Source organism: Hoplias malabaricus, chromosome 3 (assembly GCF_029633855.1).
Source record: "Hoplias malabaricus isolate fHopMal1 chromosome 3, fHopMal1.hap1, whole genome shotgun sequence".
NCBI lineage: Eukaryota > Metazoa > Chordata > Actinopteri > Characiformes > Erythrinidae > Hoplias > Hoplias malabaricus.
Window position 1 is genome coordinate 52,802,437 of NC_089802.1, and position 15,281 is coordinate 52,817,717.

Sequence of the window (15,281 nt, forward strand, 5' to 3'; positions counted from 1 at the left end):
AAGATTTAGGCTGAAGAGCTGCAAGTATAAGAACAGGTGGAGGGAGAGGAAGAGAGTGAGAGCAAGAACAGGTGCAGGGAGAGAAAGTGAAAGAGATGCAAGAGTAGGTGCAAAACCAGAAAGTGAGAGAGTAGTGTTGCCTGTATTTTTAAAAGATTGTTTGCCCTTTCTTATATGACTCCAGCTGATTTCACTCAACAAAGCCGACATTCAAGCACCAAGGGATGAACTGAGGAATTAACAATACTTACAGGTAAGACTGGTCCTTTCTCTCCTCTTTGTTTCATTGCTGAAATTCTGATCTGATAGCTATACCCCAGGAGGCTTATCCACGTAAGACACAAAAGATTCTGACTCAGCTCAAGTTCTAGTTTGTCTCTGGGCCAGATGCCCAAATAGCACAACTGTGTATGTTCTCACTGGGCAAGAAGGCTCCATTCAATTTAGATTAAATTATTTATTTATTGTCTAAACAAAACATGGTATCTTTTTCTAGTTTTTCTAGTATGTTTTTCATCATTTTTCTAGTCAATTTGGAGTACTTCTATTAGTCCATGTGGCATTATATTTGTAACACAATGTGAAGGGTAAATGGAGTTTGTACTTATGTCACACAATGAAAAAAATAACAAAAATAGACAATGTTTGTTCCAATTGTTAACGTTTACAGACATCTAACCCTAGCAAACGAGTTCGAAATAGACTGGAGCGGGTAACAACGATAAGAGCCAGACTCAAATAGAAACATATCTAGGCCTCTGATAGCAATCATACTGACAAAGGATAGAGAAATGAAACTTACATCGGCAAGTTTAAAAAGTGTTTGGACTGTTCCAGAGGAAAGAAATGTGACATAATAACAATACACAATATAAAAAATAATTGTGCATGGCCGGTAATTGACTCCATTTCCCTACAAAGCAAACATTTGATGCTATACAGAGCTTATGTCTATAATTACAGTGTGAAAGATGGAGCAGTCGCATTAAATTAGTGTCTTTGTCTGTAGCAGTTAGTACGGGTGGGATCTGGGACACTGCCAGGTCTACTTTAGTTAGTGGTGAATGGCTCACCTTATCTTCCTCAACACACACACACAAAACAGTTGCTTTACGTGACCCAAATTGTGCACCCAGATACAGGGTATGTTTATATCATTATAAGTTAGTTAGCAAGGTCAGAGTTTGTTAAATGAATTTGAAATATAATAATGAATTGACATGTAGCTATAAATTATAGGTTTACTGGGGTTTTAAAGTGGTCCACTCTTACATCATAGTCTTTTGAAATACCATTTCAGGCTTTAAAGCTGACACAGAACTGCACACACCAAATTTTAGTGTGTTTTGTTCATTTGCATAATTTACACTGGGGATGTCCCCACTACTTTCTCATATGGCTGATTTTTCCCCACCGCATTTTAAAAGTGCACTGTGCACACACCTATCCGAGTAGTGTGTGAAAGCAGCACTAACATCATGCAGATATGTATATGTCAGCAGCCCACTGCTTTAACACTGATTAATATGAATAAGCATTTCATCCATATTTATGGAGCATATGGAGCTGCACTCTCCTGTGTTTAGAAGGAGAAACAGATTTCTGATTCTGTTTTTCTGATTCATCTGAGTATAAATTTTTCCTTCACACTTTGTTTTTTCTTCAAAAAACGGTTCACGGTGGTGCAGCAGGTAGTGTCGCAGTCACACAGCTCCAGGGACTTGGAGGTTGTGGGTTTGATTCCCGCTCCGGGTGATTGTCTGTGAGGAGTCTGGTGTGTTCTCCCCGTGTCCGTGTGGGTTTCCTTTGGGTGCTCCGGGTTCCTCCCACAGTCCAAAAACACACATTGGTAGGTGGATTGGTGACTTAAAAGTGTCCATAGGTGTGAGTGTGTGTGTGTCACCCTGTGAAGGACTGGCGCCCCCTCCAGTGTGTATTCCCGCCTTGCACCCAATGATTCCAGGTAGGCTCTGGACCCACCGCGACCCTGAACTGGATAAGCACTTACAGATAATGAATGAATGAATAATAAACAGGGAAAACAGACATACCATGAAATGAATCAATTTTTTCGGTCAAAATAAATAGAAAACAGCACGATACGCGCTGCATTGGTCAAAACCATAAAAACTTTAATTCAGTCCAAGTGCTGATTTATTTACAGTGATTGCACTTACTCACAGACTTGTTTTCTTGAAGGAAACAGAGCTGAGTTGCAGCTGAGCTGAACGCTATACCCTGTCTGCATTTTTGTCCCTGTGTCATCTCAAACCAAAATAAAGCCCCAGGCCAATAGGTTCGTTCAGCATTTATACTTTCATTTTTCCCCCAAAAAAATAATATGTGGTGCAAAATTCGAAAAATAAAGAAAGAAATAAATGCATGGTGGATTAATGTTTGTTAAAAGACTAAACAATATCAAGAAAACTAATCAGGCATTTTGGCATCGTGTAACTTGGAAGTTCAGAATGTTTTCACACCCAGATGTTATTGATCAGCTCTGAAAATCTCCTGTTTCTACTACCCGTTGTAGGATAAACTCCGCCTCCTGTGCTATAATTGGATACCAGTATTTCCAGTCTTGCGTTGCGATTGGCTATTGGGAGCAGTTTTGTCCGGATTGATGGATTGGTTGGTTGTTCGTTCTTGCTGTGCACTGTTTGTGAAATTGAGATGCCAAAGTCAGAGAGAGCTGGCGGTGGTGTGTCGGAATACGGGTGGAGAAAGTAACCCTGCTTGAGGCAAACAGGCGCTGGAAATGACAGCAGTTTCCCACAGAGAAGCGCTGAAAATTCGGGCTGGAGCTCCAGACTTGAGTGCGGTGAGAGAACTAAAACTTCACCTGCTTTAACTACTTTCTGTTTTTTTATTATTGCTGAGGAGCGCGCGCGTATAAATTCACACACACAAAACACCGAGTGATGAAGATTTACTCTTCTGAAACACAGTTTTTGATTATATTGTGGACAGAGGAACTCTGAAAAACAGGGTGACCTAACAAACGTCCTTTCAGACCAAATTAGAGCAAAAGTGACTAAACATGAAGAAAATGTTCCCTTAAAAACTGAAACCAAAACCACAAACAAGAACCTCTGCTGTTTTCTCTTATCCCTTAAAATTTTAAAAATTAAAAAACATTTCTAGGACGTTGACTGCAGATAGTGTTTTCAAATGTGATATTTCTTTACTTACCATCACCTCTGAAAACGTGCAGATCTTGAATCTTTAGTTCTTGAATTTCCCCTGGGGATCAATAAAGTATCTATCTATCTATCTATCTATCTATCTATCTAGATGTTTATTACAGGATTTTGTACAGAACAGTTCCACTTTCACTATGACTAATAACACAAATCTCAGTTGCGTTGTTATAAAATGTTACATTTTCATTTTTCTGCAGGTTTATGTTTTAGGACCAATGACCAGGGTTTTTAGCAGTGGGCCAAATAGAGAAATCTGTGGATGAGAAAAACTGTGCTAAAAAACATCCTGGGGAAACCTAGTTTAATAATAGCTACAGGAAAAGGATGTGTTTTTATGATGCACACTTTAATAGAGCACTTCCTCATTAGCTATAAAGTTACCATAGCGATTGGGCCCAGTCTGTATCTGAGGTGGTTTCTGTGGTAGTGTGAGAGCTGCAAGCTCAGAGGTGTGTGGTGCAGTAAGAGCGAGGGCTGAGAGAACAGCTGGAGAGGATAACCAAGCACATACTGTTAGCCCATACACCCCCAAGAGTGTGTGCCTCTTGAGCCAAATATTTGTCACAGCATTTGAAAGCATTTTCCTTTATTAAAGCAGATTTAAGATTCTTCTAAGAAACAAGTCTTCTAAGATAAAAAGAATAGGCATAGAATAACAACATGACATACAGAATGACAAGGACCTTAAGAAACCGGCTTGAAACTCACTGTCACTCACTCACAAGTTTAACAAAATGCTCCACTAAAGGACACTACTCAGTGTTTTTTCAGTGAATTGTTTTGGTTCTTGGTACATAAAGGAAGTAAAACTTAATCTAAGTAACACATCAGTAATTCAGCAATGTGCATCTTCCTACACATTTTTTAAACTCAGAGATATTGAGTTTTGGTATGAAGACTCGTGTATTGTCACATGAATATTTAACATATATTTCTTCTTTGTTTCCTAGTGCGCAGTGTGTTTTATGCTGTGATTCTAGTCATCACCTGGGTGACCCACATCAGCACTCCCACTAGTGACTAGTCATTTTCTCATGGACAGGCTACAGAAACAGGTAACAGTCCCTGACCCAGGACCTTTCTGCTCAATGGAGCATATCTTTGTTTCTGTCTTTACTTTCCTTTCTTAGTGTTCAGCTTTGTTCTGTGCTGCCTATATGTGATATAAGAGGAAACCCTATTGTACATGTGCAATATTCTGTGCCTTAGCTGTCCTTTCCTAGAGTTTGTTTCTCTATCCCTCTCTCCAACAGATGTTGGAGCAGCACCTGAGGAGAGCGAGGGAGAGGGAGAAAGAAAGGGAGGAAAGGCAGAGAGAGAGAAGGGTGCTTAAACATCCTTGGAATAAAGAGAAGCACCATTACAGTAATTTCTTCCCTATCTAAATTTTTACAATTTGCATTTTACAAAAAACAAACAAAAACAACAAAAAAAGATGAGAGAACAAGAAAGAATTAGAGAAAGACAGTGACTATGAATGTGTGTGTGTGTGTGTGTGTGAGAGAGAGAGAGAGAGAGTGAGGGTGTGTTACTAAAATGTGTGCGAGGGAGATTGCTAGAGTGATTGATAGTGAGTGAGGGAGAGATGATAGGAGAGCCAGAAATATAGCTAAATTATTCTCAGAAATCAGGAGAATTTCATACAAACAATGTCACCACAAATAATTAAATTAGTTGAAAGTTGCTCAGCCTTGAGGCTTTGAGTCTGTCTTTCTTTCTTTTTCTTTCTCTTTTTCTCAGGAATGCAAGTTTAAAGTTAATGCTATACACAAGAGTGACATTTTTGATACTTTGCCATTATTTTGCTCAGTCACATGCTAAAGCTCCTACATATAGGTCACAGGTCTCAAAGCCAGAGGAAGACATGTGCCTTGACGTGTTTGTTCAACATTTTGACTGACAGGTGCAGTGTCCAGTCCTTGGGTGAGACAGAAGTTGCGGCAAGTGATTGAACAAAAGCGGGACCAGGCTTTCCCCACAGAATCCAAGTGAGAAACAAACTTAAATTCTACTATTAATTTCAGTACGGAAATGCTCTGGACTAGCCTGGGTTGTGTGGAGATGCATAATAATGCCCCTGGAAACAGAAAGTCTCTATTAATTATTAGAAATATCTCTATTTTTTAAATGCTCTATGAACTGTGTGACATTTTTGCAGTTGGACCAATAGAATTACTCTAAAATTACTTGGATTTAAATGTATTTTTCATTTCATTCACTTGCATTGCATCTAATAACTTTTTTTTTACCTTCCCATGTAAAATTACCAATTTGAAAAAACATTTTTCGGAACGTGTATAAAAACAAAGCTGCATTGTACAGCTGAATCCCTGATCTTGAATTGGGATGAATAAGCTGGTAAACTGTCTTCACTGTTCACTCTGCTCCAAACTGCACTGACAGGAATTTTTTAGGACGTTGCTACCTGCTATGAAGCTAACACTTGAACAGAAAAAAAAATACTCAGGTCACTTAAATGCCACTACAGTAGGGTGTACTGTTGTCAGTGAGTGTTTGTACTGAATGATTATGGCTGTTATTTAGGAATGTGTCTCCTGTCCCTAACCTGAACTTTCAAAATCAGCAAAAGAACACCATCTCGTCTCAGAACAGTAGACACGAGCAGTTGAGGAGAACAGGTAACACATGCCTCACATTTCTACTACTACTAATAAAAGATACTCTTGAAAGTAAAACCTAGTCCTTCTCAGAACAACACAAACACACATTCTCTGCAGGCCTAAATGTGTCTGAGTGTGTGCATGTGCTTGTGTTTGTAGCCTCAGAACCCTTCCTAAAATCCAAGCTTAAGAGGAGTGTTACTAGCAGAAAGAGTCCTCTCCACCGTATATCAAGTGCTCCCCCTACAGGTAAACAACCAGCAAATGCCATATGATAAATAATGTTACAATATCTAAATTTTGTTAAGTTTTGCCCATCCAACATTTATTCTGAAAGGAAGGACCTTAATAGGTTGTTTGTGCTTCTGCTTTGGAGTTACTGATGTTAGAGCGCTCAGCTCATAGGTGCAGTGTATATTGTCTATATTATGCAGTATAATCCTATCACCTAAACCATATTAAGAGGTGGTCAATTGGTGTGGGAGATGTGGTACATTTTCTTCATCTTCTGATGATTTTTCGCCACAGTAAATCTTCATTATCATCATCTTCTTTTCCGTTTTTCCATTTCAGGGTTGCGGCCACAGTAAATGCTATTGAAATTATTTGTACATTTATACATATTTATACACCATCATGAGAATGTTCACACAATGTGAAGGACAGCTGCTGGGTTCAAACGATGTAGTAAACTAAAAATGAGCAAAAACGGAGATAAATGTTTTTAATTGAACAGTGACAAAATAGTACTAGTACCATGTGTACACAACACAAAATGGGACTGTTCTCCTAAACCCAACAGAAAAACAGAAATACACAGTACATATTTACAAATCTCTATAACCTATTGTCTCTGTGTGTGTTTACATGTGTTTTGTAGTGTGTGAACTCAGTTCACCCTTGAGTCAGCCAGACAGAGGAGCTCCCGAGTGGGACTACAACACAAGACTGTCTCATGAGGTTTGCCTCTTTCTCTCTTTAGAACCACCAATAACCACCATGCGGTTATTGACTGAGTCAAACTCCAGCGGTTTTCAAATCTGTTGGATGCGGTATAACTTACTTCTGCTCTCAGTTTTAACTAATTCACTTGATGTTTCTCTGCAGAGTGAATGGCACTTGGAGCATAGTGCAGTGGGCTCGCCTCAGAACATGTATGTCTCACCTAGGCAGGAACGTATGGTAAGGCCGTTGCCTTCCACTGTACAACCAGTAATCATCCTCAACAACTCTTCATTCCTGCATACTCCTGCACAAGTCCTCCATGGCCTTCACACACCAGTTCACCAAGGTTTGTCTATCTACATAATACACCACATACCCAGCAGATGTCACTGCTCTGTTTAGCGGATTATACCTCCCTCTATTGTTTCTGTTAAGTCAAACATGACACATATTTGGCCAACGTGATGAAACACACACACACACACACACACACACACACACACACACTTATATACATGATATCAAATGTCTTACACTACTAATAAATGTATTAATCAATTTCACTGAATAATCATGCACATTGCTAAATAATACCCCTCATTCTGTCATTTGGTCACAGACATTTAGTGTATATTTAGAAAATAATAAATTTGTCATTTGCAGTGCATTTGATGGTGAGGCACCAAAGGCCTCTGTCCAGATCAAAGTCACAGCCCATAGTGCAGTGGGATCAATACCCAAAGGCTGACAGTATGTGCCGGACCTACAGCAGCCGACAACACAGAAAAACCTGCCACACACAGGAGGTGAGATATATTCTTCCCTTCCTCCTCTTTCTTTAAGCAGGTGAAGGATAGATTGCTGCATGTATCTTTAGGACATAAAATATGGTGTTTGGGAACAAGCAAATTATGTAATGAGTATTGATGAAAAAAATAGCCTGAAAAGTAGCCACATTGCCTGCCATCTTGACAATGATATCTGCTGCTAAAGACAAAATATACAGTCTGCTTAGCTGAACAATACCTTTACCAAAATTCATTGCAATTATTGTGTATTTCTCATTCTGTAGTTTATTTTTCAGTATGAATTCGCTATTGTCTTGTAAATAGCGTTTGTTTTGCTAAGTGTAAAGTTTACTGAATAGTTTATTGTGTTTGCAAGAAAAGGGAGGGCACAGTGGGTTGTAACAATACAGAGCAAATTCTAGCAGAAAAGCCATCTCATGCTGCTTTATCACAGTATTCTCGTCCCTTTCTGAGTTCTTTCTCCTTCTCCCTCTGTTTTTTTCTGGGCAGATGCAGGAAAGGAAGCATGCCTTGCCTTCGCCACTCCACAACAAGGCCTCTTCTAAATTCTACCTGCCCAGCAGCACAGAAACTCCTGCTGTCGGAACACATGACCTCCGCACAGGTAAAAGCAGAAAATATCAGAATGTCCAGAAACAGTTCAGTGATATCCAGTTACCAACTACTGGGACCAAACTGTGAAACAGCCATTTACACTTTTCAGTAACATGGCAGTGATTTTTATTATATTAAACAGATTGGAAAAAAGACTAAAATAAAAATAAGATTTGGCAACCAGTAACTTCATAGCTCCAAGATACAGACAATCCCTTTTAGCTCAGTGATCTCTCTCAACAAATTAATGTAATGGAACTTTCTCAGTATTGTGTCCATACTTTGATTTTATTACTGCTTTCATTCGTCTTGCTTTCAGTTTATCAGAAAAGCCCTGTAGGTCCATACAGTTATAGATTGTTGATGCGTTTTTGTTTGCTACCCACTTCCAAGAGTTTTATATTTAACCATATTCTTGACCACCCTTAGCTGGATATTTTGTGTGATGGACCATCTAATCTAGATGTGACACAGATGTATGTAAAAAAATGGCAACACCACTGTGCCACATGTACTCATACGAAAACTACACACTCGGTCCTGACATTGTCATAGTCAGTAGTCCTGTGGTCAGAAACTACCCAATGCTGAATGGGATATGACACTAACTTATTATACATGATCGTTGATGTGGTGCACTAGATCCATAAACAATGTGGCCCTCCTGAATCTGACAGCAGTGTGTAATTGTTTTTAGGATTGGTGTATGACTCTCAGTACCAGTGTTCCTGTGGTAGTAGCAGCCCTCACCCTGACCAGGCCAGAAGTGTGTGGTCAAGGCTGCAGGAATCTGGCCTCAGTAATCAGTGTAAGGTACAGACAGGAATGTACCAGCATACTGCCTGATGAGCACCTCATAATTCCTGATGAGCACCACAGATCCATTCAATGTGCTGCTGTGTTATGTTTTAGTCAATCCCAGGGAGAAAGGCCACTGTTGACGAAGTTCAGGTGCCCTTTCACGGGAAATATGCTTTACCTTATGGAACAAATCCTCTTAGTCGTCTGCACCTTTCTGCAGTGAGGATGGCAGCAGGCAGCATGACTGAGTTGGCACTACGTGTGGTACAAGGAGAACTGAAGGTAAGACAGTGTTTAAACCAACAATGTCCAAACAGAACCTCTTATCTATGCAAAAGTGAATTTTTATACAAGGAAAAACATTTCTTGACTGTTAAAGGAAGTTAATGGAATTAAATACTTTCCAAGTAATTATGAATCTTTTCTATGTGTTCAATAGTTTATTCATCTCTCTCTCTCTCTCTCTCTCTCTCGCTCTGTCCTTCCCAACTCTATCCAGAATGGTTTTGCAATCTTTCAACCACACACACATGACACTTCACATTCTGAGCCTTTGTGAGTACCACACAGACAGACACATATGCACTCAATCTCAATATTAATAATGCACTCAATATTATCACATCGTCATATTTAATTAAGTCTTGAATACATTACTGTATTACTACATTGCTACATTTAATTTTAAAATCATTTTTATAATTATTTACATGTAAAATTCTTATTTATTTCTAAGTAATAATGTTTAGATGTCCCCCTTGTAATACAGCCACTGTGCATGACAAAACACACCTCTGCTGTGATGTCTCCATTCTGTCAGCTTTATTGCCCTGACACAAGAGCCACTGGGCTGTTTACTGGTTTGCCCAGCTGGCCAATTTTAAAGTGAGATTAGGATCACCCTCCCAATAAACATATAGACACATATAGAGATGTGGAAATAAATAAATGAATGAATTCAAGACAATTAATTGTGAATTGTTCATGACAGAAAACACATTATTTATTTATACATTGCATTATATATTTGTGCATTTATTTATTACATTTTTTGTCCTCCAACACTCTTTTTTAGGGAATTCATTAGCACTGTAGTGGTTGCTGCTAAACAGCTACAGCACAGACTTGGTGACAAAAAGATCCTCATTGTTGACTGGGTGAGGCTCACTCACTCTTTCTCACTTTCTCACTCACATATTCATTCATTCACTCAAGCATTCATAAACTCACTTAATAGACTTTACAGGTTCACTCCAACACTTAGTCTTACTATCCAATTAATACATTTCAGAGAATGTAATGTTAGTCAGTAATAAATAAACATAAAAATGTAACAAAAATATTCATAAATTCACAATTGATTCAAATAATAAAATCTAAATGATTAAATATTAAAAATAATATGTCACACTTTATGTAGTTGTGAAATAATAAGATAAGATTAAATGAGGTGCAATCTACTTATTACCTGTCATCTCCTCCACTAAAGAACTTCTATATTCCAGGATATTCACCATGGAAATATTGTTCAGGACATTTTCTACCATGATCCAAATGTTTTAAAAATCTCACTGCACCGCCGTGATGAGTCCAGTCCTGTGAGTGGAGAGCCCAGTGAGGTTAGTGCCTTATATCTACCAACCCTTACATTACCTTCAAGCATATTTAAACCCATACATTGTGTCATTCTTTGTATTTATGAAACAAGATCACTTGCCCTAACAGGAAAAACACATTTCTCTTTGCTGACTGTGAATTATAAATAAAACTGAAATGAATTAACACCAAAAATTGAATGAAACATTTATGAAAATAAATTAAAATCAACTGTAGTTTCAGGGTTATAGTGTTATATACTATACTCATTAAAGCCTTTTTAAATAGCCATAGAAGTATAAACTACATTCAGGCAGTTTCAGTGAAAATATGTTTATATTATGCAGGTGGGCTCAGGTAAGGGAGAAGGCTTCACTGTAAACGTGGCCTGGTCAGGACGAGTGGATCCTCCAATAGGAGATGCAGAATATCTTGCAGCATTTAGGTACAGCACTTTCAGTCATATTTATGATTGTGTGGATGTGACAGTGGCCTTGTGTGTTTAGTGAGATAATGAACTACACTGTGTCTCTCTTTGTGTCTCAATAGGACTGTGGTAATTCCTATTGCTTGCCAGTTCTCCCCTGATGTGGTTCTGGTGTCCTCTGGGTTTAATGCAGTTGATGGACACCCAGCCTCTCATGGAGGACACAGAGTGTCTGCTAAATGTAAGTACCACTTCAATACACACACACACACACACACACACACACACACACCATGGGCCTTCAAAAATGCTGTTATATATAAATGAGTTCATGTCTTTCAGCAAAAACATAAAACAGATATTTTTAATGCAGACTGGCTAAAGGCTAGTTAAAGCTGCCATATGTGATATATGTTCTAGTACATTTAATACATTAAACAAGGGGTCTACACTCTGAAAAACTTGAAGTGGTTGGAATTGGCGAGAGTTGTTTGGATCCAGTAGTATGTCGTGTGCAGGTGCCAGTGTGCTTATATTGCCAGTTCCAAGCCTGGATAAATGGGAGGGTTGTGTCAAGAAGTGCACATTATGCATATCTGCATTGATGTACCATGTATGTGAAGATTTGAAAGATGTCAAACACAAAAAAATATACTAATATCAGGATCACTTTTTTATGCTAATATTTTACAGAAAGTGTTGGATCTGATATGTTACATAGCAGAAGTTAATATTTATATTTTTAACGCATTCATTAAGAATTAATCCTTAAAATGTATGTTGTTTTTATATAAACAATAACAATAATATAATATTTAATCTCTCTGTCCCCACCATTCCCAACTGTCATTGAGTGAAAGTGCTCTTCTAGCTAAGGGACCTGCATCGATCAATCACTGAATAGAAGCAGTTTCTATGTATTTTTGGATCTGCTGAACATCATATTTCAATCACAAGACTGGGTTTTTTTCAGTATCATTGCAAACTCACAGGGACATGCGCAATGAACTGTACAACCCATTATTATGTGCTGTTTAAGCATTTCAAAACAGTGAGTCTGCTTTTTTCATGGTTGAGCTAGCTTTGCAGACAGCTTGGAAAGGCTCATATTATTTCTCATTATGCTTGTGTCCATGCCCCATTTATCCTGACAGCATGTGAGTTCACTTTCACTTGTCTATTTATTACTTCCTTCCGCAGAAAACAGAAACAGTTGTACAAAATGGGAAGCAGCACTTGGTGGTGGAATGATACAGCTGTTTAACAGCTTCATTTTTTGCTGCATCATCAGTATTGTAAACATGACTCTGTATGATATGCTACCTGTTGTGAGATATTTAGTTATCTGGTGTGAATGTCACTTTATTATCTGTTTCCCACTTGTGTTTCAGGCTTTGGATTGCTGACACGAAAGCTGATGAATGTGTCTGGAGGGCGAGTGGTCATGGCATTAGAGGGAGGTCCTTCCCTCACGGCTGTATGTGACGCGTCTGAAGCGTGCATTAATGCTCTCCTGGGAAAGGAGGTGAGACACGCGGCGCTTTCAAAAGTCCTCAACTAACACCTCCATAGCATCCAATATCCTTTTACCTGAGTGTTTTCATGTTTCCAGGTTGAATATCTGTGTGAAGACGTTCTACAGAAGCCGTGTGCTCATGCCGTTTCTTCATTGCAGAAAGTGCTAAGCATTCAAAGTGAGTATATTCTGAGCTCTCAAAGCTTTCCTCACTTTACCAAACACCATTGGTGGATTTAAGCATGGGCCACATTGGCATCCTGCAGGGGGCTGTACGTGACGATGGAGAAAAAAAAACACACAAAAAAAAAAACTGAACGTAGTTCAGTTACCTATTTTGAAGCGGGCGCCCTGTCATCATGTTCACATGAGTCATGTAGTTTCCCCGTTGTTTCCTGTTTTCCTGTCAGTTCCACCATATGTTTTTTTTTACGTTATAACTGCGGTTCACTTTGACCCTTGATTTTGACAAGCACTAGAGGAGAGGGCACGGGGGATGTGAAGTTGTGTCTCTACACTGGAAGCCCAGTGCAGAGGGGAGCATGTGAATGAATCTGAGGAATCTGTGCCACATGCTACTAAATTCATAATATATATATATATATATATATACTGTATATACTGTCAAACAAGAGTCAAGACTGTTTTATATATATGACTCTTGTTTGACAGTGCTGAATGATGGGTAAAATGCCACATTAATCACAAAAAATGTATTAGAGAATGTCTAAATCATCAGGTGCCCAGTTTAGGAAAAAGAGGAAAGAAGAAGAAAAGAAACGTGCAAAAGATAAAGGCCCAGGGCGTCACACATGCTAGAACGGCCACTGCCTAACACCCATATATCTGTCACCCACCTCTGTGAGCTAGAAGGCCCCCAGCAGTGGCCTGGGGAGGAGTAGAACTGATTTTTTGTTTTTAGTGTTTTAGTGATTGATCACCTTTGGGATCCAGTAACTTTGGGATGAACTGGAGTGGCATGTGTAACCCAGAACTGATCATCCAACATCAGTACCTAACATCATTAGTGCTCTAATTATAAAAGTTTTAATCCTAACTCATTCTCATAATAGTGTCCAAGACATAGCGTAAGATTAGAACTGTTTCAGTAGCACAGTACAAACTACCTGTTTAACTGTCTATTACTACCCTTCATTTCAGATGAATTGTAGGACAAGCAGGTGTTCATAAATAATCAGCTCTACCTTGTTGTTCTACCATATTTTCCATCTTTTTCCCTCTCTTCATTTGTCTTCTTATTTTTTGATTTTCTCTTCATCTCACTCTCTCTCTCTCTCTGTCACTCTCAGGTAAATACTGGAGCTTTGTGAATGCTATAGCTAATACAGTAGCTCTGTCTTGGCTCCAGACTGAGAGCATTTCTACAGACAGTGATGCTGCCTCAGCGCTGGCCTCTCTCAGTGTGACTGGATCAAACAGAAGAAGGTAAACCACTCTATATTTAAAAGTATATCTGGAATTAAATTAGTATTGCTTTCAACAATATTTCACTTTACACTAGTCTTTGTCTGTCTGTATCAGCAAGAGGACTGCTATAATTCTGTATTTGTGTTCAGCCTAGGAAACGCACCACAGCAGAACTTTGTGCCTGATTTCTATAATAGCCACAGAATGCAGTTTCCGAGAAAACGTGTTCCTAATGAGCCCAAAGAGCATGACGAGAATGACACTTACATGTGATGGATGACATCCTCCACATTGTTTAGGGAAACAGAAGGAGAATGCTCTATTTTATCACAGCTAAGGATTTTTTTTAATCAATCCATATTACATCTGACTGAATCAAAGCCAGCCCCCTCCAGGGTGCATTCCCGCCTTGTGCCCAGTGATTCCAGGTAGGCTCTGGACCCACCGCAACCCTGTACTGAATAAGCAGTTACAGATAATGAATGAATCAAAGCGAATGTCATTAGCATGCCAAGAAATTAATATGTAAATAATGTGTTAGGCAAAAACATTTCAAAGCATGTAAAAAGCTTTTTGGGAAACTGTGCATGGCCATGCTGATATTTTTTTAAAAACTCAAAGTGTAAACCCTGCTCTTAACATTTTCAGCTCTACATAATAAAAGAATCATATTTATATGGCTGATTAGGGACTTTTATGTTTTAGTGTGCTGTCAGTACATTACTGAGTGCTATATTTTAAACTAAAATAAAATTTCCTGTGTCTCAGTTGTGTCCTTGTAAGGAAAATGCAATTTAACCAATTCACTGCAGATTGTAAATTAGCAACTGTGATTTATTTTACACGTTTTATATACATTTATTTGACGATAAACTCCTGATCAATATGTGAAGCAGGAATGTTGATTCACAAATTTGTTAGACAGCTCTGTATTTTCTGATTGTGTTTTGAGCTATCTTTGTATTACAGCCAAGATAAATGCTCCTCTGTGACTGATGATGAGGCATTACAGCTCATCTTAATGTGCAAATATATATATATATATATATGAATAAATTGAATACAATTATTTTGCATTTTGTTACATATTGCTGTTTTTCACCTCTAATTTTTCAGGTCTAAATACTTTGATAACATTTTTATTGATATTGTATATGCACTGCACTCAGTACCAATATATTTTCTCTTACATTTATCTTATATGCAACATATTAAGAACTTTTGTGGCTTTTCTGATAAAATATCTGTGCTAACGTCCAGTCCAGACCTGCAATCTTAATCAGCATTTACCTGTTTACATGGTGGAAACAACAGGGTATGTACAAGATTCAGAACCGGTTT

General features: G+C 38.5%; 1 protein-coding gene across 2 annotated transcripts; it reads left to right on the plus strand.

Annotated features, from left to right (window-relative positions):
- Nucleotides 1-80: 80 nt before the first annotated feature.
- Nucleotides 81-14,961, plus strand: hdac7b (histone deacetylase 7b). Of its 2 annotated transcripts, XM_066666106.1 has the most exons (22): nucleotides 81-253; nucleotides 2,534-2,821; nucleotides 4,154-4,258; nucleotides 4,457-4,568; nucleotides 5,107-5,191; nucleotides 5,748-5,842; nucleotides 5,984-6,073; nucleotides 6,705-6,784; nucleotides 6,932-7,115; nucleotides 7,433-7,575; nucleotides 8,068-8,182; nucleotides 8,870-8,985; nucleotides 9,085-9,255; nucleotides 9,473-9,528; nucleotides 10,049-10,130; nucleotides 10,479-10,592; nucleotides 10,917-11,014; nucleotides 11,119-11,237; nucleotides 12,388-12,521; nucleotides 12,609-12,690; nucleotides 13,823-13,958; nucleotides 14,090-14,961. In XM_066666106.1, exons 3-22 carry the CDS (start codon nucleotides 4,238-4,240, stop codon nucleotides 14,211-14,213), a joined length of 2,157 nt encoding a protein of 718 aa, XP_066522203.1. In that variant the 5' UTR covers nucleotides 81-253; nucleotides 2,534-2,821; nucleotides 4,154-4,237; the 3' UTR covers nucleotides 14,214-14,961. The 2 variants fall into 2 exon arrangements, with proteins under 2 accessions (XP_066522203.1, XP_066522204.1); XM_066666107.1 differs by lacking the exon at nucleotides 2,534-2,821.
- Nucleotides 14,962-15,281: the final 320 nt, after the last annotated feature.